Raw genomic sequence first — 24,575 nt, 5'->3', positions numbered from 1 at the left:
TGCGTTTATGAAATTTAGTGAGTAAGAAATCTTAGTCAAGAATTTTAAGGGTAAACCTACAGGCCACAACACCTGGAGTCTGTTGCTGAAGTTCAGATCATGTGCGGTTATGAAATTGATTGAGTAAAAAATTATAAATATCTATTTTCAGAATAAACCCACGGGCCGCAATACCTGGAGTCTCATGTTGAAGCTCAGGTCGTGTGCGGTTATGGAATTCCGTGAGTACGAAATCTTAGTCAAGAATTTTAAAAGTAAACCGACGGGTCGCAATACCTGGCGTTTGTTGTTAAAGCTCAGGCCGGATGTGGTTGTAAAAATCAGTGAATAACAGATTTTATACTGGAATTTTCCGAGTTAGCCTACGGACAGCAACACCTGACACTCAGGTCGTGTATCGACCTGAAATTTCATCAAATTGAATATCCATTTACTATCCCGAAAGAAAATTTTTTTCTCTACCTTAGCATGGTTCTTTTATTACACTGGTACTTCATACTCCGCGGATAATAAATCGCACGACTCTGAAGATCATCTGTGTTGGTCAGTTTGACATTATCATGCCTTATAATCATTTCGGCGAAAATTTTAAATTCCTTCAATGTTTTTTTTTTAGGTTGTAATTCTTTAAATTCACGTGCTTACAACAAACCTCAATTTTTTTGACATTTCAAATTAGACAATTTTATTAATCGATACGTCTGAACTTGCTTGTTTTTTACGTTACGATCGTTTTTTTTTTTTTTTTTTTCATGCTATTATTACTAAAGTTTTGCTCTCTTTTTATCGCTAATTGATTTGCCCCAACTTCCAGGCCCTGATAATCATACATAATTATATATAATCTACGGAATGTTCTCGGTCATTTAGTATAATTCTATACAATTATGTAAAAGTATATAGAATAATGTATTATTCTATATAATTTCATACTATGTTTCTCTCGTGTTTAACCATTCACATAAAATTATATATAATTATATATAATCCTACATTGTATTTTGGTTACGATTGTATAATTGCTTATAATTATGTAGAATTATATATAATTATATAAAATTATGTATAATATTACAAATTTATGCATGATGTTCTTCGTAATTTTTGTATAATTATAAAGAATTATGTATAATTATATTAAATCGTATTAAATTATATGATATATAATCGATAATGATTTTCTTTTTTTCATTTTTCGTATGATTAAATGAAAATCATACTAAATCTTCAAAGTTGAAGAAGTGATGACAAAGATTACTTTTGATGATGACAAAGATAAACAATGATTTTATTTTTAACTAGCATTTACCCGCTGCTTCACTTGCGTTGAAGTCCTTCGATGAATATCGAAGATCATTACATTCCAATAGAACTGAATCACATTGATTCAAATTTTTTGACAAACAATTTTTCCATCTTTCGTAAAAAATAAATTTTTTTCTTCACCAAAAAGTATCCTATGTTACTTCCAATACTTCTAAGAATATGTATACAAAGTTTCATGATTATCGGTTAAGTAGTTTTTGCGTGAAAGCGTAACAAACAAACTTACATTCACATTAATAATATTAGTAGGTCCCACTACGGAAGCCGAACGGAACAGACGTGTTGTCAATCGCTCCGTTCTACGTGTTCAACCATAGTGAGTGTAATTAGTAATTAGTGCTATTTATTAATTTCGTGTGGTTCAGCAGCTAGTGGTTCAGTGAATAAGCTACTAGTGACGAAGGCTACAAAATTTCTGTCTCTGCGTGCTAGTGGGGTTCTGCTATCTTTATTACTGACAACTTACAAGCACAGAAAATAACATTAGACACTGATATAGAACTTACTGCAGTAAGAATAAATTCATTCAAACCAATAACAGTATGCAATATCTACCTTCCCAACAGCAAAATCATCAACAAAGAAAATCTAGAAGGAATCATCCCCTAACTACCTGTACCATTTATCATTGTCGGTGATTTTAACAGTCACAACACGTTTTGGGGTTCAACTCATACAGATGCCAGAGGTAAAATAATTGAAGATTCGACAGAAATGAATAATAATATGATACTACTTAATGATGGAACCGGTACCCACTTCAATAGTAACACAGGTCATCATAGTGCAATAGATCTCTCGATTGCAATTAGTGAAATTGCACCATTTATGGAGTGGATGTTCATTGAAGATCTAAACAACAGTGATCATCACCCAATAGCAATAACTGACATCAGATACCAAACCAACTCCTGTCAAACTAAAAGTCCTCTTAGATGGATTTTTAATCAGGCCAATTGGTATAACTATCAACAAATAATTGAGCAAAACGTTAATGATCTGCCAAAACCCTCCGCCTTTTTTGACTTTCCTGTTCATGAAATTCTCGATAAATTTACAAGTCTCATCACCACAGCTGCCGAAAACTCAATACCTAAAACATTCAACCTAAACAAAAAAAGAACAGTCCTTTGGTGGAATTCTGAGTGTAATAATGCCATAAAACATGCAAAAAAATCATATCGCAAATTTAAAAAAAATATAGACTCGGAGGAAAACAAAATACATTATTAACACAATAAATTTAAACATTTTAGGGCAGTATCCAGATAGATAATAAAAGAAAGTAAAGGAAAAAGCTGGCAGAATTTTACTTCATCACTCACTCATTCCACACCAATGCTACTCGTATGGACTAAACTAAGAATATTAACAGGCAAAAACACAAATAGCCCTATCCCCCTCTTACCAGGAAGAGAAAAAACCAATACCTCTGTTCCCGAGGTACAAACGATTGCAGATCACATGGTAGACATTTTCGCAGCTAACTCGGCAGACTAAAACTACTCTGCAACCTTCCGACAGTACAAAGAATCGATAAATGATGAAAAAGATAACCCTAATTATAATATAGACCGAATCAACAACCCCTTCTTCATCAATGAGCTACATCAAGCTATCAGAAGCTGTAAAAACTCAAGTCCTGAACCAGATGGTATATCAAATATCTTTATCAAGAAACTTCCAAGCAAAGGCAAAGATTATCTATTGGCCCTTTACAACCACATATGGATAAACCAAACTTTTCCTGACCAATGGAGAGAGGCCACAGTAATTCCAATTCCCAAGCCATCAAAAGATCACACCAATGCTGCAAACTACCGACCAATCTCCTTAACCTGTAATTTGAGTGAAGTGCTAGAAAAAATGGTCTGCAAGCGTCTTAGATGGAGATTGGAAAAAGAGAACTAATTGCCTCAACTCAATTCGACTCGCGAAATATGAGATCCACAACAGATTTCTTAGTCAATTTAGAGTCTGACATCTGTGACGCATTTGTTATGAATGAACATCTTCTATTAGTATCCCTGGACGTTGAAAAGACGTACGAAATGGGCTGGGTCAAAAGGGTAATAGCAATTTTAAAAAAGTTAAACTTCAACGGCAATATAATAGCGTACATCTCCAATTTTATGAGCCATCGAACCATGAGAGTCAGACTCCACAACACAATGTCCAAAAAAGTCGAGCTTCAGAATGGTTTTCCACAGGGATCTGTCCTTAGTGTACTGCTTTTCATAATAGCAATCAATGAAGCCCTCGAAAACATCAGTATTTATCCCTATATAAATGGACGACTGTTTGTAGATGATTTTTCTTTGACCCTCCGGGGCACCAACTTTGATGTCACCATCAAGATAATGCAAAATGTTCTAAATAAACTACTAGAATGGTCTGAAACTAGTGGATTCAAGTTCTCGAAGACCAAGTCAGAGTATATGCTTTTCAAACGTAGCCAGGATATTAATCACGATCCGCTAATATTATACAATCAACCAATTAGAAAAGTACCGCAACTGAAAATACTTTGATTAATCTTTGACAGCAAACTGAAGTGGACCTCACATATAAAAAACATCAAAGCAGAATGTCCATCGCGTCTCCGAATAATAAAAATATTATCTTCCAAACAATGGGGTGCTGACTCTAGTGTACTGCTATCCATTTACAAAGCTCTAATTAGACCGAAGCTAAACTATGCAGCCATCATTTACGACTCCGCAAATAAAAAAACACTTAAAATTCTCGATTCAATTCAAAATAACACCCTAAGAATTGCTCTTGGAGCCTTTAGAACGAGTCCCATTACAAGCCTAGAAGCTGAAGCTAATATCCCTCCACTCGCCTTAAGGAGAAAAGAACTTTGCCTACGATATGTCCTGACCGCTTCATCCAATCCAAACAATCCAGCATGTCGACAATCAACAAAAGATTTCTTGTCTGCAGTCTTCAACAGCAACATACGTCTACCTAAGCCCCTCCGTTTACGAACCCAGCTATATAAAGAAGAACTAGATGTACAATTTCCATCTATTGCGACATGAAGTTTGGAATACCATCCACCAAGGCATCAGCCTAACATTGAGGTGGATTTAACCATGAGGAAACACAACAGGCTCACTACTTCACCAATGACTTACAGGTCTTCATTTATTTCAGTTCAAGAGCGATATAGGAACTGCGATGAATATTTTACAGACGGATCAGTAATAGAAAATCGCTCTGGATTTGCTGTAGTAACTAATACAAGCATAATTCATTCTTACAGAATGCATGATTACTGTCCCATATGGGCATGTGAGATGTCAGCTATTATCTATTCCTCAAGAACTATCAAAACAAAAAATACCAACTCCAATAGTATAATATACACAGACTCTTTATCAAATCTCTTAGCCCTAAAAAACCAGTATAGTAAGCATCCATTAATCCAACTGATACATAAGACACTAGAGGAATTAGAAGCTCTTGGTAAATCTGACCTTCGTCTGGGTTCCAGCAAATCAAGGCATTAGTGGCAATGAAGCAGCAGACATAGCGGCAAAAGATGCTACGCAAGCAGAAATTGACTATAATATCTAAGTATCACATTACGAAGTAAAGAAACTAATCAACAGCAAAATACAAACTCACTGGAACCGACTATGGCAGACCTCAACCAGAACAAAACTGCACGAGGTACGGAACAGCACCAAAGATAGTGTTCCAAAAATAAATAGACTATATCAGAGTACAATCACCAGACTTAGAATCAGTCATACTAAGCTCACACACACTCACACTATGACAAAAACTAACCCGAACAATTGTCCAAGATGCGAAGCAAGGGCAACAATTCAACACCTGTTTATTGAGTGCGATAATTTTAAAAACGAAAGAAATAGTGTAGGTCTAAAAAACAGTTTAGAACAAATTTTCAATAATCAAGATCAATGTATTATCGCAATACTCTTCTTAAAAAAAGTCAATCTCCTAAAATGTATATAACTTTGTATAATTAAATTATGTCAACAGTAGTCGTTAATGACCTAGTTGTCAAAAAGCGACTTAAAATAAAATAAATAAATTAATAAATATTAGTAGGGATTTAAATCCAATTTTACAATAAAATTTCCAGATTCTTTTTGAATTATCTGGTCTCTCACATACAAAATCTCATACTCTTAATAACTGAAAAACACTTTGTATTTCTCTCAATTTTATAAATAAGTAATTTTTAGATTCTGTAACTCGTATAATATGTTTTATTACTGCTTGCATATTTAAATAACTGATCATTTTACTCTGTTCAACTTTCAATTCTTCAATCAAAAAATACAATCCATTTCCTATAGAAAATAAACAATATAAAAATAAACAATAGTCAAAATAAACAATCTATTAAAAAAGTACTGCTTTTATTAAGTTTTATAGGATTTTAAGAAATTTCATAAAATTTATATGTAAATCTGATCTTTCATGGGTTTGAATTTAAATAAATTTAATAGATTTTGTCGGGTACAGTAGATGATTCAGACCAGTAAGCAGCGTAGAGGACTGATAACCAGGAGGAGTCGAGTTCGAACCCAGCGGACACCCGGAATTTTTTATCTGATAAAATAGTTTCTGATCACTACATCACACTTCGAATCACATTGGTTTTAATATAACGAAAAAAAAAAAAAAAAAAAAAAACAATTTTATTATCCATTTTTGAAAAAAAAAATAATGTAATTATATATAATCGCATAAAATTATATATTATTGGATATAATTATACATGATTAAATATAATTATGCTGGGCCAATTTTTATATGTAATTATATATAATTATACCCAATTATATATAAATTTTTTTACCTGGGATACTGGAAATAGTTATACTATACTGAATAAAATTGGTATTAAAGATCAATCATCACTTAAATTAAGCAACAATACTTTTTAAGAAGTTGATAAGAATTAGAATAATGATTTTTAATTATTAAATATGAAATTATAAAAAATGTTTACCATTTACTCAAACAGTTTTTTAGGAATTCTTCTGCGCTACTTTAGGATATGACGGATGATGAAATATAGAAGACAGGGAACGTTGTATCGGGACTCGATAAACTTGTAGCGACATTTCTATGCTAGCCGCTTCTACTAGAGAAGCTTTTAGCGGAAGCGGTCATTTTAAATATCATTTCTATCACTTAGGCCGTATTACCCGACAGGCCTTATTAGCCGTGGGTACCTTTATTCCAAAAAAACCACATTTCAAAAATTTTTTTTTCTAGTTTTTTTGTGATTTCCCAAAATCTACCGGTCTGAATTGGTTCAAATTATACTCCAAATCTAAGTTTGGTCAAGTCCGTTTAAATGGCATCAACCGCAACGAAATCGGTCAAGCCGTTCAAAAAATATAGGAGTTTTACACACACACACACACACACACAAACACACACACACACACGCGCACGCGCGCACACACACACACACACATACATACATACAGGCATAGTGACACCCTCGCGAGAGTAGTCAGGGAAGCTTCTTAGGACCTCCGAACGTCGAAATCTAATGAGAATTCGATTTTTGCAAAACAAGGTAAAACCAATAACCGATTTTTGAAAATTTTCAATTTTCTTAGCGGGAAGTTGAAAATCCTTGTCCTGTTACAAAACAAAAATTGAAATCCGTACAAAAACAGTTTCACTGTAAGAAATAGCGCCAAGTACACATTCACAACTCTTGATTTACAAAAATACCATGGAGAAATTATCACTTTACAAAAAGATGTAAAATAAAAGAAAACAGACCAAGTAGCCGTTATGATTTTTAATAATTGAAAAAATTTTGTAGTAAATTTAGAAATTAAAAACAATTTTTTAAACGTACTTGTCGTGCGTCATTGAGTGCCCCAAATTTTTTTACGTCTGATAACTAAGGCCAAAGAACTGATGTGACAAGCGATTTTAGGGACAACAATTTTTTCAGCCCCTCTTCAACAAGTCATTAACCCTACTGATAATTATTTTGATGCAACCATATGAATGTATAAGTTTTGAACAGCTCGATCAATCGGATCGAGATAAGCGGCGATCCAAAGAGTATCATTGCCATTAAATTTGGTGAAAATTTGAATCGATTCGGTTCGCTAAAGTTTGAGAAACCTTAAAAATAAAATTTTTAAAAAATGTTTTTTATGGAATAACTTTTAAACGACTCCACTAGTCACTTTCAATAACTCATCTGCTCAAAATACTACATCTATTGCCGCCAGTCCCGTGAAAATCGATTGATTCGTACGGGAGTTATCGAAGACGAAAAATTTCGAAAAAATTAGGAAAACGGTTGACCCTAAAAGCCATCCCTGCAACTTCCCGCTCATTTCATACTTAAGCGCACAAAACTGCATTTATTACGTTTTTGAGCTCGTCGATCAAAAAAATATAATTTGTATCATTTTCCCGGGTAAAAAAATTTATATTTACTGGTCTGAATCACCTACTGTACCCGACAAAATCTATTAAATTTATTTAAATTCAAACCCAAGAAAGATCAGATTTACATATAAATTTTATGAAGTTTCTTAAAATCCTATAAAACGTAATGAAAGCAGTACATTTTTAATCGATTGTTTATTTTGACTATTGTTAATTTTTATATTGTTTATTTTCTATAGGAAATAAATTGAATTTTTTAATTGAAGAATTGAAAGTTGAACATAGTAAAAGGATCAGTAATCTAAATCTGCAAGCAGTAGTAAAACATATTATACCAGTTACAGAATCTGAAAATTACTTGTTAATAAAATTGAGAGAAAAACAAAGTGTTTTTCAGTTATTAAAAGTAGGAGATTTTGTATGTAAGAGATCAGATAATTTAAAGAGAATTGAGTAATTTTATTGTAAAATTGGATTTAAATCCTTACTAATATTATAAATGTGAATGTAAGTTTGTTTGTTACGCTTTCACGCAAAAACTACTTAACCGATCATCATAAAACGTTGTACACATATTCTTGGAAGTATTAAAAGTAACATAGGATACTTTTTATTAAAGAAAAAAATTTATTTTTTACGAAAGATAAAAAAATTGTTTGTCAAAAAATTCGAACACACACACATACATACAGATGTACGGACATTATCGCGGAAACATTCGGGGAGGCTTCCTAGGACCTCAAAACGTCAACATCCGTTGAAAACTCAATTTTTTAAAAACGGGGTGAAACCAATAACTTCCTGATTTTTGAAAATTTTCAATTTTCTTAGCGGGAAGTTAAAGAGTGATTTTTTTACATAACTTCGACATTTCTTTTTGGATCGTTTTTGATAAAAAAAAATAGTTATTGGAGGATTATGATTAAAATTAAATTTCTCTTGACGAGATAGGAAACTTGATTTTTAGGTGCTAGTAGAACTAGGCTTTTGCGCGATCGCGCTTAAAGCATGCAATAATGCTGTACAGAGGAAAAGAACAGGAGTTAAGATAATTATTAAACTACTGACGGTTGACATAAATGAGTTATCTGAGTGATATTGTGACGTTATTACAATACATCCGAAAAATCTTGGGGTACTCAATGACGCACGCCAAGTACGTTTAAAAAATTGTTTTTAATTGTTAAATTTACCACAAAATTTTTTTAATTATTAAAAATCATAACGGCTACTTGATCTGTTTTTTTTTTATCTTACATCTTTTTGTAAAGTGATAATATCTCCATTTTTTTTTTTTTAAATCAATAGTTGTGAACGTGTACTTGGTTTAATTTTCTACAGTGAAACTGTTTTTGTACGGATTATTTTATTCACGTATTACGGTTATTTTTTTATATAAAAACTTCCGAATTTATTAATTTAAATGGTCAACTTAATATTTCTATTGAGTTCACGGTAAGATTTGCAACGGGCCCAGTAATACTAAGGTTACTATCCGATTTCATAAGAAATACTATAACAAGTATAATAAGTTACTATACTTGTTATAATAATAACCTATGTATAGGTAATGTACCTATGTAATAAGTTATTATACTTGTTATTATTAATAACCTATGTATAATTACCAAGTAAATTACCTATGTACCTTTTTACCCGGTATAATATCATTAAATTCATGAATTATGAATATTCGGAGTATAATATCAATTCAGTTGTGATTAAAATGATTTAATTTCCAGTCAGTTACAAATACACATATGATGTCGTTAGAATTTAATAACTGCTATTTTAATTATTCAGTAAATTAAATACAAACACGAATTATTGAAACTAACGAAGTATTTTTCGGTGTCAACCCACATTTGTATGTCTACATCTTCTTTATGGCACGAATCAACCACCAGCATATTTTCAGCATATTTATTTATAATTTACGTTTCTTATCCAATCGTTAGTCTTAAGAGTAATTTATTCAATTGTTTGTGAAGTCATTCGAGCCATTTATATCCTGACATTTTTTCTAAACATTTGGATTATTCTATTGTTCATATATCATCCCGACTACTCAATGAAATACCTATTGGAGTGGTTCCCGCCACCCTGAACGAAGACTTTAAGCAGCTAGTTCTAAAATTCAGAATCACATAAACGTAATATTGTGTTTGCGTCACTCCGGACGTAACACAACTTATATTGTCTTCCGTGATTCTATTACATAAATTCACCTATCAAGTATGTCATTCAACGTTTTGGCTTCATTTTGGCTCTCTTTTCTTGTTTACTAGTGACCTGCCCAACTACAGCGACGAGGAACTACCACTACTGACATCGGTAGAGCACACCGAAGTAGTATTAGTACCTTTTGTAAGTTAGGTAATATGTTGGCGAAGTAATTGGTTGTTAACAGTATTCAATTTTCTTTGAACTGTGATTTAATATTTTGATAGACGAATATTTAGATTTTTGTTAGTCAACTCGTTACATAGCAAAACAGTATACGGCAAGGGTCCACTTCGTGTTAGAGCGAAGTCTTTCCTTAAATATATTATCGTCATTCACAAGTCCCTTGAAGGTACATTCTGTACTCAAATTTAACAATATATTTAGCTTTTTGTAACTTTGATTATGAGAATAATCAACGTTACAATACATAAACAATTTACGTTACAAGTAACCTTATTATGAGTCGATTATTCTCACACACTAGCACATTTTGAGTCCTGCAGTATTAAATTAATCTACGAATGAATATTCAAACGAGTAAATATAATCTACCACATGAAAAATATTATTTAAATTATTACGAACTATTTCAATCTCAAGATATCCATTACTGCGTGAAGATTCTATACGCAGTAATACAGCATCATTTATACTTGTCATGAATCCTACTGCTATCATATCTCTTGTTGGTTTAGACTTATGACCATTCGGTAGAATATAGGAAATTATGCCTTTGCCTGAACTAAATTCATAGGCAATCGCTTCTGTAACCATCAAAAATTAGAAAATCAGACTATTCACCAAAAAAATTAATTATTTTTATATCCATTTTGTATACCATCATTGCATGTCGGCCCTCGAAATGTAGTCATGTCGCAATCGCACATAAACGTATCAGGTCGTTGGATACATCGACCACGATTCGAGCAGATTTCATGATGACATTTTCTTGTTGAATGCAAGCTATCGTACTCAAAGCATCCTGTCTCTACCAATGAGCTTGACACAATTGCATCTGTTATCAGATCAACGCTTTGGCCACTAAGTTCAAAAGAAGCTAAACAACCTTGAAATCCATGATGACTTATAATAGGTTTTGGGAGTTGGGCAAATGATGTTTTTTCAACACCTCCTGAAAAATAAATTTTAATTTTATGAACAAGCAAATAAACAGCTGGACTACTGTCTGATCAACAATCAAAATAATGATTTTGATAAGAAATTAACTGGTTAACGTCATTTTATACAGTAAAAAGCTGATTAAATTTCACAGGAAATCGGTAAGAATCTTGAAAATGCACTAAACAAGTTGAGTCGAGAAAAAATTAGTGTCAGTGAATACATTTTAAAAAAATTAATTTCCAAAGAAAAATAAATATAAGTATATTGTATTGTATTTATTGAATCGTAAAAACTTTTATTGTGATAAATTAATTATTTCTCTTACTTTATTTATTTCACTGTCAACGCATGCTTTTAATGTATTACGTAAAATAGTTTCAGTAGTGATTGAACATGTAATATGCGCTGAAATTAAATTTTAGTCAAAAAATTTGAACGAATCAATCATCAGATAATATCATTTCCAAAAATTAGGAAGTTATTGATTTTGTTCAGGGTTTCGAAAATAGAGTTCTTCTCAGATTTCCACGTTTTAATGTCCGAGAAAGTTACTCTCACTATTTTTACGAGCATAATTCTTCGTATCTATGTGTTTGTGTCAGTATTAAGAAACTCTTTGTAACTTTAAACGTCTTGATTGATCATAAGCGATTCATGATATTGAAAAGATTTCTATTTCCATCAAATTTCATGGAGATTTAGATCAGTCAAGCTTTGTAAATTCTAAGATATTTTTAGAATAAAATTTTCGAAAGAACATTTTTTTGGGATAACTTATAAATTAAGATATTCTTCAATTATGAAATTTAATCATTACTTAATCGCAAAAATCACCGAAAATTATCTTGAACCGTATCAAAAGTGGCTTACTTGTTCAAGATACGTCGTTTAAAAATTTGCAAAGTCTCTTAACTTCCCGCTAAGAAAATCGAAGATTTTCAAAATCGGGAAGTTATTGTTTTTACCCCGTTCTGCAAAAATCGAGTTTTCATCAGATCTCGACGTTTTAGGGTCACAGGAAGCTTCCCTGAATACCCTCGTGATGTTGTCACTATGTGTGTGTGTGTGTGTGTGTGTGTGTGTGTGTGTGTGTGTGTGTGTGTGTGTGTGTGTGTGTGTGTGTGTGTGTGTGTGTGTGTGTGTGTGTGTGTGTGTGTGTGTGTGTGTGTGTGTGTGTGTGTGTGTGTGTGTGTGTGTGTGTGTGTGTGTGTGTTTTTTTTTTTTTTTGTAGGGGGGGGAATCCTTTTTACGGATTCTAGGCATAGCTGTTTGGCCTGGATATGTGGCGACTCGACGCAGCGTCATACTAACTCGACACTAACGCCCCTACCCACTAAACCCTAAACCCCTTTCTCTTCTATCCTCTGATCCCCCATGGTACCGCCGTAAGGCATTTCTTCGCGGGGAGGAATTAGCTGCCGCTCTGCCTTCTGGTGGCTAAGATGTTTGTTCTTTCTATCTCCCTTCTAGTTTCTGTTTTCTGCTCTTTTTCTCTCGATGGACCGCAACTCTGTAAGCACTTCAGTGGCAAAGGTGCTCGTGGCGTTCCAGACAGCTTCTGATGACAGCATTTCTTCTACTATTGTCTCCGGTTGAATTCTCTTTTTTAGAATCTTCTCTAATTCATCGCGCTGTTGGTTAAAACGAGGACATGCAAAGATCACGGGCTCCACGTCTTCAGCGACACCTGGGCAGGATGGGCACTCCGGAGAATCGTCGTGCTTAAAGCGGTGAAGATAGGCTCGGAAGCAGCCGTGTCCTGACAACATCTGCGTAAGGTAGTAGTTAACCTCTCCATGACTCCGGTTCAGCCAGTCGTCGATCCTCGGTATAAGACGATACGTCCGTCTTCCTTTTTCTGCAGCGTCCCACTGGAGCTGCCATCGGTCGAAGCTGTTTTGCCGTTCTTCAGTTCTGAGCTCTTCAGCGCTTAGTGTAGTTGACCTTTTACGATGATAAAGGTTCCGTCTTTCCTCAGCGAGGACTCTGAGAGGCAGAGTTCCGTAAATAACGCACACTGCTTCCTCGGATATTGTGCGGAAGGCGCTGGCGACTCTTAAGGCACACCGTCGGTATACTGGTCCAGCCTTCCTCCATGATTCTTGCATCTCGAGAGCGTTGGTCCAAATAGATATACCATATGTAAGCACCGATGTGACTACAGATGATAACAGTACCCTTCTGCTCTGCTTTGGCCCTCCGATGTTCGGCATCAGTCGTGCTAGACTTGTTCCCACTGCTGACGCCTTGGCACTGACGTGTTCTACCTGCTGCTTAAAGTTGAGTCGGGCATCAAGCATCACTCCTAAATATCGAATATAAGGTTGTGATGTGATTTCTTGTTCGGCGACTTTCAGCTTAATTGTCTCTACCACTTTCCTGCTGGTAATAAGCACTGCCTCAGTTTTGTGTTGCGCCAGTTGCAGGTTCACTGCGTCCATCCACCGGTTAACGCGCTCGAAAGTGAGATCGAACACATGGTTTATCTCGTCAAGATGTTTGGCAACGATCACTACGGCTACGTCGTCTGCATATGCTACGAGTTTGACGTTTCTTGGCAGAGTTAGTCTTAATAGGCCGTCATACATAATATTCCACAGGAGCGGGCCTAGAACTGAACCTTGTGGTACACCTCCAGAAATAGCATACTCCCTTGGACCGTTCTTCGTGTCATACTTCAGTACCCTGTTTTCAAAGTAGCTTGCTACGATCTTAAGAAGGTATTCTGGTACATTCTTCTCTTGGAGGGCCTGCATGATGCATTCCCAATTGGCGGAGTTGAAGGCATTTCTGATGTCTAGGGTCGCCACCAGGCAATACTTCTTCGTTCCACCCTTCCATCTGGTTCCTGCGATTGCTTCCTTGGCCGTATCAACAACCACTTTGATTGCGTCCAGGGTTGATCGTCCTTTCCGGAATCCATACTGATTGTCTGCCAGGAGTGGGTCGACTACTGCTTCAATTCTCTGGTGAATTATGCGTTCGAATATCTTACCCGCTGTATCTAGCATGCAAAGTGGGCGGTAAGATGACGGTTCATCCGGTGGCTTTTTCCCTTTAGGAAGCAGCACTAACCGTTGCTGTTTCCACTTTCGAGGAAAAATCCCTTCTTTGAGGCAGGTGTTGTAAACATCCAGGAATAATGCCGGTGCTGCCTTTATAGCTGTTTTTAAGGCAATGTTAGGGATTCCGTCTAATCCCGGTGCTTTATTATTCCCTACGCGGTTGCAAGCCTCCGTCAGTTCTTCTTCCGTGACAGTTGGAATGTCCTCCAGTTCTCCTTGAGCTAGCTGGTAGTGAAGCTCGCGTTGCTGCGGAAACAGCGCGGTAACGATTCTCTGCAGAAGTTGTGGGCATGTGGGTGCCAGCATATGTGGGTGCCGTCGATAGCCACGCTGGGATATTCTCCTTTTCTTTAGACACTCTTTCCGAAGAACGCTGATGTGGTCGTTCCACCAGTGTACTGCCGGGCGTTGGCTTATGCTGCATTTCCGGACCATACTTGCGTCACAGGCCTGGACAACTCTTTTCTTCAGGTCCTTGATCATTTCTTCTGCGGGTCCAGTAGTAATCGGTTCACTATTCAGGGCTATTATCAATGTGCTTGTGTCAAAAGACTTCACTTTCCATCCAATGGTATTGAGTGACTTGATTGGTCTTCTTGTATTCCGGTCATGTAATATTTCCCAGAGAATTGCCTTGTGGTCGCTGGCTGTGTAGATATCCATCACCTTCCAGTCGTATTTTCCACTGATGAGGCTGCTGCTGACGAAAGTGAGATCTACAATAGAGCTTGCTTCCCCTTTAGTATAGGTTGGCGTATCACCACTGTTGAGCTGGACTAAATCTAGTGTAGAGAAAGCTTCGAGGAGTGCTTTTCCTCGCGCATTTGTCTGCTTGCTGCCCCAGTCTACTGCCCAGGAGTTGAAGTCACCGGCAATCGCGACCGGATAATGCTGCTTGGCGTCCTCGGTCAGTTTGTCCAAGAATTCAGTGAATTCAACAATGGATAGGCTAGGTGGTGCATAACAGCTGTAGAAACGGATGCCGTTAACTGTTGCTGCTACAAAGCCGGCATTATCATTGTTAACTACACTCTGGAAGGGATGCTTACCACAAGACCAGATGACAGCCTTGGTGGTGCTGTCAGATTCCCAAGGCTGGGTATTCAGGTATCTATATGGCTCTGCTATCATTACTAAGTCTAACTCTAGTTCTCTTGCTGTTTGCATAAGCAGATCATGTGCAGCTTCGCAATGGTTTAGGTTTAGCTGCAATATCTTCATGTCTGTTTGTTTGTTATCTTCTGGAGTGCCTCTTTAAATACTGGGCACCTGGATGCGCCGGCATGATGAGCCGAGTTCTCCGCACTTTGATCCGCGCATAATACACATTTCGCTGGGTTTTGCATTCAGCAATCTTGTGTCCCTCTTGTCCGCACCTAATACATAGCTTAGACCGATCCACATTGCTCTTGCACTGGGATCCAAGATGTCCAAAGTGCCAGCACTTGAAACATTGGATTGGTCTCCTCGTAGCTCTGATTCGGCAGTTGGTCCAGCCGATCCGGACTTTACCGCTTCCTGCCAATATCTTGCGCGCTGCAGCTGCTGGTAGTGTCACAACAGCTGTCTGAGTACCTCTGTAGGCCTTATGAATCTTAATTGTCCCTAGTGGTATCTCGCAGGTTTCTCCGATTTCCGTTTGCAATGCAGCCTGAATATCCTCCTTGGTTGTGGTACCGTCAAGATCTCGGATTTCGACGTCTTCCTGTGGCCCTTTGCAGATTACCTTCGCGTCTTCTTGGAGGATGTCCGCGATGGTCTTCTGTAAGGCTTGGCCTCGGTCAGCGCTCTTCCTCGAAAGCGTAATCAGCAAGCTCCCGGTCCTAGTTCTTTGGATCTTATCCACTGTAGTACGGACCTGTTCGTCAGGGACGTCCTGCTTTATTCGCTTCAGAATTTCAGCATACTTTGCCGTCTCTGCGGGGCGGATGATCAGTGCGTCCGGCCTAATCCGTTTGCGCGGTTCTTTCCGATTAGGCTCTGGCCTGGACTCTTTCGGCGGTTGCTTCTGGAGCTTTTCTACTGCTTGCTCTCTCTTGGACTTCCTTGACTGGACTTTTTGCCATTCATTCACCTCCTTTTTTCCGCCGTTCTGTGTTACCGCGTTTTTCGGGGGACTTGGTTTAAGGTCCTTCTTCTTCTTAGTACGGCTGGTCATTGAGTCTGGGGAATTTCGTTCTTTCCTTTTCCCAGGCCTGATTTCAGTTCCAGTTTCCTCTCCGTCTCCGACAACTGATTCGACGTCACCCTCGCCACCTGTGTCCATCTCCTCGACAAACGTGTCGGCTTTTGCTGGTGGAACCGCTGTCACACTCGTCTTCTGTGTGTGTGTGTGTGTGTGTGTGTGTGTGTGTGTGTGTGTGTGTGTTTGTGTGTGTGTGTGTGTGTGTGTGTGTGTGTGTGTGTGTGTGTGTGTGTGTGTGTAACTTTTGAACGGCTTGACCGATTACATCGCGATTGGTGCCATTCGAAAGGCGTTGACCAAACTTAGATTTCATGTGAATTTGAACCGATTCAAACTGATAGCTTTTGAGAAATTTGGAGAAATCTAAAAAATAAGTAAGCAAAAAATCTTTTTCGAATGTGGTTTTTTTTTGCAATATCTTTTAAACGGATTCATCGATCATCTCTAAAAACTAATCAGATCTTAATCTCAAAAAACCTCGTTGATCGATACCGGTTCGGTCAAAATCGTTTGATTTGTTTGAGGGATAGCGTGAACGAAAGAAACTCGTAAAAAGTGTTTTTTTTACATAACTTCGATATTTCTTTTCGGATCATTTTTGATCAAATGGAATAATTATCAGAGCTTGGAAAACTGCGCCGATCGCCATCAATAACGTAAGAATCGGTTGATTCGTTTACCAATTATCAAGTTAAGATTACAAACGTGACATTAATACCCAAAATTCGATAATTATTCAAAAATTTTTAGTTAAATGCCAACAACCCAAGAAAAATTTCACTTGTTTTGTGGTTTCGTTAAACCATACAATATTTTTATTTTTTTTTTTAATACATTAAAAATTTTTTTTGGATTGTTTTGTTATGAGTTTCGCAAAAGTGCTTAGATAACTGCGTCAATCACTGACAAGTTCGTCAAAATCGATATATTTGTTCGTTATTTATCTGATTTAAGAAATAATTTGAATATATAGATAGTTTACGTAATTTTTGAATTCTTTATCAAATAAGAATTTTTTCAAAGATTTTCTGGTCGTTTATTTATTCATTATAGGTTGTTTGTTACGTTGTTCTTGATAACATTCGTTATATTTTTCTACAATTAAATCTTTATTCGCATTTATTCCTTCCATTCTTTAATATTATTAATTTTTAACTTCCCGCTAAGAAAATTGAAAATTTTTAAAAATCGGGAAGTTATTGGTTTTACCCATAATATTTACCTTTTTTTAGTAAACTGAAGTATTTGGTCGTTTGTTAGGTTTTTTTCCAAAATATTCGTTATATTTTTTTACAAATTTATCTGTATTCGCTTTTATTACTTCCTTTTTTTAAATGTTATTTATTTTTTTTTTTTTCATTCAACGTACCAAGATCTATAATAGGTATTACATGAAAAGCCCAACTGTTCTATACGTCCAATTATGTATCTTGGCTTTTAATCATTTCACGAGATGCCGGTACAAAGTGGTCATTTCATGAAATACCTAGGCTGATAATATTTTAAAATTTTTCACTAAACGCCGACGCTTCTGGGAGTGCCTAGGTATTTCATGAAATGACGGATTTTGCGAAAAGACTATGACATATATATATATGGGGCATTCCACGCCAAATCGACCACTTTTGATCCTGATACTTTTTGATTTGGCTGAAAGTTTACCATGCTTTTCTACCCTATTAAAAACGTCTCTCATAATTATTTAGAATTTTTTTACCTAACCAAAAAAGAGTTATTAATTTTTCAAAAAAACCGCTTCTTTATTTTTAAATTGCCATAACTTTTTCAAAAATTGACTTATCGGGACCTTTTTTTGTTTCAAAATTTTTGTTATCAAATGTTCTTTTTGGAAAAAAAAAAAAAAATAGAAAAAAATTATTCAAATCTATCTTCATCGTTATTTTTAAAATTTTCCGAAAAAACTCTAAATTTCTCGATGATTACCATTTTTAGTTTTTTTTCTTTCTTTCATATAAAACTCTGACATTTCCTACAAATATCCTGAAACTTTTAGAAAAGTATTTTTTCGATTTCTATTTTTTTTTACATTTATTTATCATAATACCAGTCCAAAAATTTCGGGAATCCTGAAAAAACAAGAAAATAGTATAAAACCAAAAGTTGAACATGTTAATCATTGAGAAAATTAATTTTTTTAGAAACAAAGAAAATTGAAAAACAACTTTATTTATTTATTTATTGCTTAGTGAATGGTGAGCATTCGAATGAACAATTCTCCAATACTCTGAGTTTTATGGTTAAAACGGTTTTGTCAAATGGTTTAATACATGATTATGATGTCTCAAATGCAATAATTCTTAAATGAATAAAAACATTTAGCTTAGCTAAGCAAGAAAATGTTCTTTAACAATATCATTTCTGATGATGGCACTTAATTAATTTTTTTTTATGAAGAGGATTCATTGGTGGCGCCAACTATAATTTCTCGGAGACGTCTAGAGTAATTTGAAAATAGACTTTGGCCTTCGCAAGAATTAAAAATTTAAAAAGCAATTCTGAGAAGCTATTCTGGTTAACTTTTAGTTCTATATTTTTTGTTGTTTTTTTAATTTCCTTTGTTTTTAAAAAAATTGATTTTCTCAATGACTAACATGTTCAACTTTTGGTTCTATGCTTTTTTCTTGTTTTTTGAGGATTCCTAGAAATTTTTAGACCGGTGTTATGAAAAATAAGACTAAAAAAAAAATTTTTTTTTTTCCAATTGAAAACAAAAAATTGAAATTGAACAAACACCTATCTCAAAATTTCAGGATATTTGTATAAAATGTTAAAGTTTCATAGGAAAGAAAGAAAAAAGAAATTAAAATTGGTAATCATCGATAAATTCAGAGTTTTTTCGGAAAATTTTCAAAATAACGATGAAGATAGGTTTGAATAATTATTTTCTATTTTTTTCCAAAAAGAACATTTTATAACGAAAATTTTGACAAAAAAAACGTCCCGGTAAGTCAATTTAAGAGAAAGTTATGGAAATTTAAGAATAAAAAAGCGGGTTTATTGAAAAATTTATAACTTTTTTTTGGTTGGGTAAAAAAATTTGAAAAAATTATGAGAGACGTTTTTGATAGGGTAGAAAAGGATGGTAAACTTTCAGCCAAATCAAAAGGGGTCAGGGTCAAAAGTGATCGATTTGGCGTGGAATTCCCCATATATAAATATATATATATATATTAATGATCTAAGAGCAGATTTTATGACAACCTATTCCCAATATGGATTGCGGGGGTGGGTGTTAACAATGAAAATTTTAAATTTCCAGCCTATAGGGCCTACATGCTCTAAAATTCGTAGGAATCTTCTATATCTGATGTAGAAATAATTCATGAACGAATTTTACTATACTCCACCCTAAAAAAGATTACGGGGGTGTTAAGGAAGTATTCTACTGTAGAGGCATGAATTTCACCCGGTTTTAGAAGCGCTGTACGAAGGAAACAAAAAATATTTTTATAATTAATTTTTTTATCATTTGTTTATTGATGTTTTATTATTACATAAAAAAATTATTAAAAAAAAAAATTAAAATTGACAAAATTATAAGCAGTCAAAGTGGGGGGTCAAAAAAAAAGAGGGTGTCCTGGCGTTTATTATTCCAACCCTCTTGGTGATCTGAAACATAAAAAACAGACGGATTCTTAATTATCATAGATGCCGCTATCGTATAACCCTTGGCTAAGTTAAAAAAAAATTTTTTTTAAAATGGCAGCAGTTTGAAAAAACAAATTTTTTTTCATATTTTTTTAACAATTCCGAATTTTTTAAAAATACTAAATGAGAAGTTGTAGTTTTGGGCAGGGTTCACGAGATGAAGCGACGTATAGAAAACATCCTCATCAAATTTGAAGTAAATCAGTTCATTAGAACTCGAGATATCCTTACCGCCAGCTCGAAAAAAGTAGTTCCCAGAAAAACGCGTTCAAAGTTTTGAGACAAGTTTTCGACAATTTTACTTGTAGAATGGTACAAAATACTTACATATTTTTAACCGGCGATTCCTGCTCCATATAAGAATCTTTCCTCTACTTCAAAATGCTCATTCTCCGATGTTCTCTTGTGAAGACGTGCAGTTCTACCCTCCTTTGACGCCTCTGAAGTCCGGAGTTCCGAGCGCTCGATACGCGCTTCGTCCCGTCTCGCTGCAAAAGCATTACCTTCTGGGCCAATCGTGATTCCCATAACATCTAAGATTTTTAATATAGGTATAAAACCTTCATTAAAAATACTAACTGCGAAAAAAGTGGCAATTTCAATTGTGTTCGGTCCAGTGTGAATATGCTTCGGAGCAAAAGTCCAAATTAACGAATTCAAAGATTCGTTATTATTTTGGGTTTCAAAACCCAAACATCGTTCCAATAAAGAATCAGCTGATAAACTTTCATAAATTGGTTTTATTACTTCTAAAACTTTGTCATTCAGAGGAGGATTTTTGGGGTCAAATTCGTCAATACTGCCATCTTCTATTGCCTTCTGATACTTGCACCAACTAGATGAACAATTCATGTGCTGAGGATTTTCATTAGTTGAAATTTTATGAAAGTAGGTTGCCCACACATCTCTCTTCATATCTTCAACAGAATCTGGATTTCGACGAATTGCCAAACCATAATATAAAGACAATTCATTGATAAGCTTATCAGTGAGTTTACTAGCGCCTTTGCCACCAATACCTTTATTATCTTTTTTTGCTTTACGTAACGTGAACCCATGCGTTTTTGAACATGCCCAACACACTCCTTTTTTTCTACTACCGGGTTATCATTGTAAGGGGTTAATAGTTTCTATGTCCTTCAATTAAATATACACGGAAAAAAGACTCTGTCAAAATTACAGAAAAAACTGTCAAATTTACAGATTTACCGCTGTCAACCCAAAAATGTCAATTTTACAAAGTTAAAAATGTTATTTTCACATTGTGAAAACTGTCAATCTAAAACTGTTAATTTTACAGTTTTTCAATGTAATAATGTCATTAAAAAAATGTGAAATTCACTTTTAAAAAAAAAAAAGTTAAATTTATGTTAAAACAAAAATTGAACTTGTTATTTATGAGTAAGAATTTCACATTTCGTGAAATGTAAACAATAAACAAAAAAATATTTTAAAAATTAAAGTTTTAACTGAAAAATTAGGTAAAAAATTAGGTCACATAAAATAATTGTTCAAATCTGCAAACCATAGAAAGTAAAAAGCATTAAGATACATATAACTATAATAATGAATATTAGATTTATCTATACTGTTAAGAGAATAAGCAAAATTCTGTGGCCAGTGTATTTATATGATAAAATGGGTTTTTATGATTAAATTTGGTATTGTTGGAAAAGTCTTGACCTGGAGTTGGGCCTTTTCATGATTTAATATCATTCTCACCTATAGTCAATTTATGATGATAAGTACTTACACAGAAAAAAAATTAACTTGATTCAAGAGAAAAATTCTTGAACCAAGAATATAATTTTAAAGAGGGTAATTGTCTTGAATCAAGACGAAAAATTCTTGAATTAAGTAAAGTTTCCGTAAATCAAGAAAAATTTTCTTAAATCAAGAATTTTTCTACTCAAGCCAAGAATATTGAGCTCTTCAAAAATATATACTTGATTCAAGAACATTTTTTTTTCTGTGTAGGCTGCATTCAAAAATGCTCTATCCCTAGATACATAATTAAGAAATTACCTTGTATCTTATGAACTATTGACAGTTTTAAAGATATAAACTTAAACCGATGTTACACTCATCAAGACGTTTCATTTGAGTACCCACATCAATTTTTCATATATTTTGTATATTTATATATATGTATATATGAAAAATATATCAAAAATGCATGTGGGTACTCAAGTGGAAGCTCTTAATGAGCGTAACATCGGGACAACTTACACACTGACAAAAAAGTACTACTCTTGAGAAAATTTTCTTGTCACAGGAATATATATTCTTGATAATTTTCAAGAATATATTTTCTTGTCTCAAGTATTGATCGAATTAATCGAAGTATTTATTGTTTAATTCAAGTGAACCTATTTGTTTGTAAATCTATCGAAATTAATGCAAAAATTTTATTATGATAAATATTGATATTTTTTGTCAAAAACTAAAATTCATCTCAAGGTAGTACCTCCACGAAAAGCATATTTCAAGAAACTTATGGAATTTTTTATCGAAAGATAAATATATTAATAATTCACCACCAAAATTTCAGATCAATTCACTGCACCGTTTTTGAATAATTAATTTTCAAAATTGCATCTTTGACACGTAGGGGTATAGAGATGGTAAAGTTAGTATGAAATCTATTTGCATCACTTGAGGTGGTACGGAAGATTTCATACTAACTTTACCATCTCTATATACCTCTACGTATGAAAGATGCAATTTTGTAAATTAATTACTCAAAAACGGTACGGTGAATTGATCTGGCTGGTGAATTATTAATATATTTATCTTTCGATAAAAATTCCATAAATTTCTTGATATATGCTTTCGTGGAGGTACTACCTAAACGATTTTGAGCCAAGAAATTTTTTCTGGACAAAAATTTTTTCTCAGTGCATCTTTAAAATATCAATAATTGAGAAATAACTTTGAATCTTGTGAACTATTGACATTTTTAAAGATGTAAGCATTTTTCAAATTTTTTGTTTTAATCTAATTTTTTTTTTTTTTTAACTGAGGTCTTTTTTTTGCTTCATTTTGATTTTTTTCTTTGTTCTCAGCGATACTCAAGACTTCGGGCGATACTTAAGAATCGTGGTTTTCCCTCGACGATGTTTTCTGGGAGGAGAATATCTAGATTTTGATGACATTGGCTTAAAAAAAAATAAAATTTGTTTTCATATGATTTTTTGGGGAGAAGACCGTCGTACCCCACAAAAAAAAATTTTTGTTTGATTTTTTGCAAAATTTCGACTGATTTATTCGAAACAGACGGAAAATAAACGAATTTGATAGTTAAAAGCCGCAAAAACCGTCTTGAACCTTCAAAATCCGTTAAGGGGACCGTCGTGCCCCAGGCTCCCCTAATTAACTTTTTACATATTATTACTGTAAATTTGACAGTTTTTATCTGTAAATCTGACATCTTATGGTTATGTTATTTCCACATATTATTTATGTAAATTTGACAGTTTTTCTTTGCAAATCTAACAAAATCTGGCCATGTCAATTTAACATTCCCATATCTGTCATTTCCACAGATTATTTTATTCCGTGTAGATTTAAAAGGAATACTATACAGTAGAAAGGGACATAAGTAGGGACTCGGGAACGCCTACCGTCTTTTGTTAACTTGTAGCGGTTGGATCGGAACCGATGCCACGTCACTAAAACGGCTATAACTGATGAAATAATAGGAATTTTGAAAATCCCTTTTAATGACATATTTTTGAATATCTAAACTTTGAAAATATAAAAAAAAAAATTTTCGATTTTTTCAAAATTCTAAAGTAGAATACTCCCTTAACAATGAAAAATTCACGTTTGTACTATATAGTTCTTATAGACTCCAAATTTGGTAGGAACCTTCTGTATGTGACATAGAAATAATTTACGAGCGGATTTTGTAACGAACCACCCCCAGAACATAGCTTCTGAAAGCTGTAAATTTAGTAGGAATCTTTTATTTGTCATCAGGAGATCATCTCGAAACGGATTTCCAAAAATTCTACTTCCGATTGGGATTTCGGGGGTAAATGTTAAAATCTAAAATTTTAATTTCCGAACTGTAATTTCTGCAGACTCCAAATTTAGTCGAAATTCTCGTGTATAATGTGAAGTTCAGTTGAGAGTGGAATTTATTGAATCCTAACCCCAAAAGGGATTGCGGGGGCGTGAACAATGATAATCTCTCATTTTCAAACAATGGTTTCTGTAGACTCAAAGTTTCGTTTGAACTTTTTATTTATAATGTAGAAATCATCTCAAATAGGATCTTACAAAATTCCTCTTCAACATAGGAGTGCGGGAGTAATAATTGTCAACAAATTTACATTCTTTAAATACAGTTCCTACAGATATAAAATTTGATAGAATCATAGATAATAGCAAAATTCGTCGCACTTTGAGCTAGGCTGATTTCAACTTCACTTATGAGACCTGCAATTACTTTAACTGAAACATTCAATGCTTATTTCAAATTTTTTTCTTCATGTTAATCATTATTTATTTTTGGAAAAAAACAACGGGAATGTTATAGTGATTGCACATTGAAAGTTACAATGAAT

At 34.3% G+C, this 24,575-nt stretch overlaps 1 protein-coding gene across 1 annotated transcript in view; it reads right to left on the bottom strand.

Moving 5' to 3' along the window:
- LOC123263793 (neurexin-3-like) overlaps nt 1-24,575 on the bottom strand; it is a 763,584-nt gene that overhangs the window by 147,522 nt on the left and 591,487 nt on the right. The window contains exons 24-25 of the mRNA XM_044726803.1: nt 10,802-11,095; nt 10,549-10,727 (exon numbers count right to left, since the gene is read on the bottom strand). Of these exons, the coding sequence (XP_044582738.1) occupies nt 10,549-10,727; nt 10,802-11,095 (473 nt within the window). The remainder of the gene's footprint in view (nt 1-10,548; nt 10,728-10,801; nt 11,096-24,575) is intronic.

Source organism: Cotesia glomerata, linkage group LG1 (genome assembly GCF_020080835.1).
Source record: "Cotesia glomerata isolate CgM1 linkage group LG1, MPM_Cglom_v2.3, whole genome shotgun sequence".
Classification (NCBI taxonomy): Eukaryota; Metazoa; Arthropoda; class Insecta; order Hymenoptera; family Braconidae; genus Cotesia; species Cotesia glomerata.
Note: the sequence above shows the minus strand (reverse complement) of the source record. Positions and strands in the feature narration are given on the sequence as shown.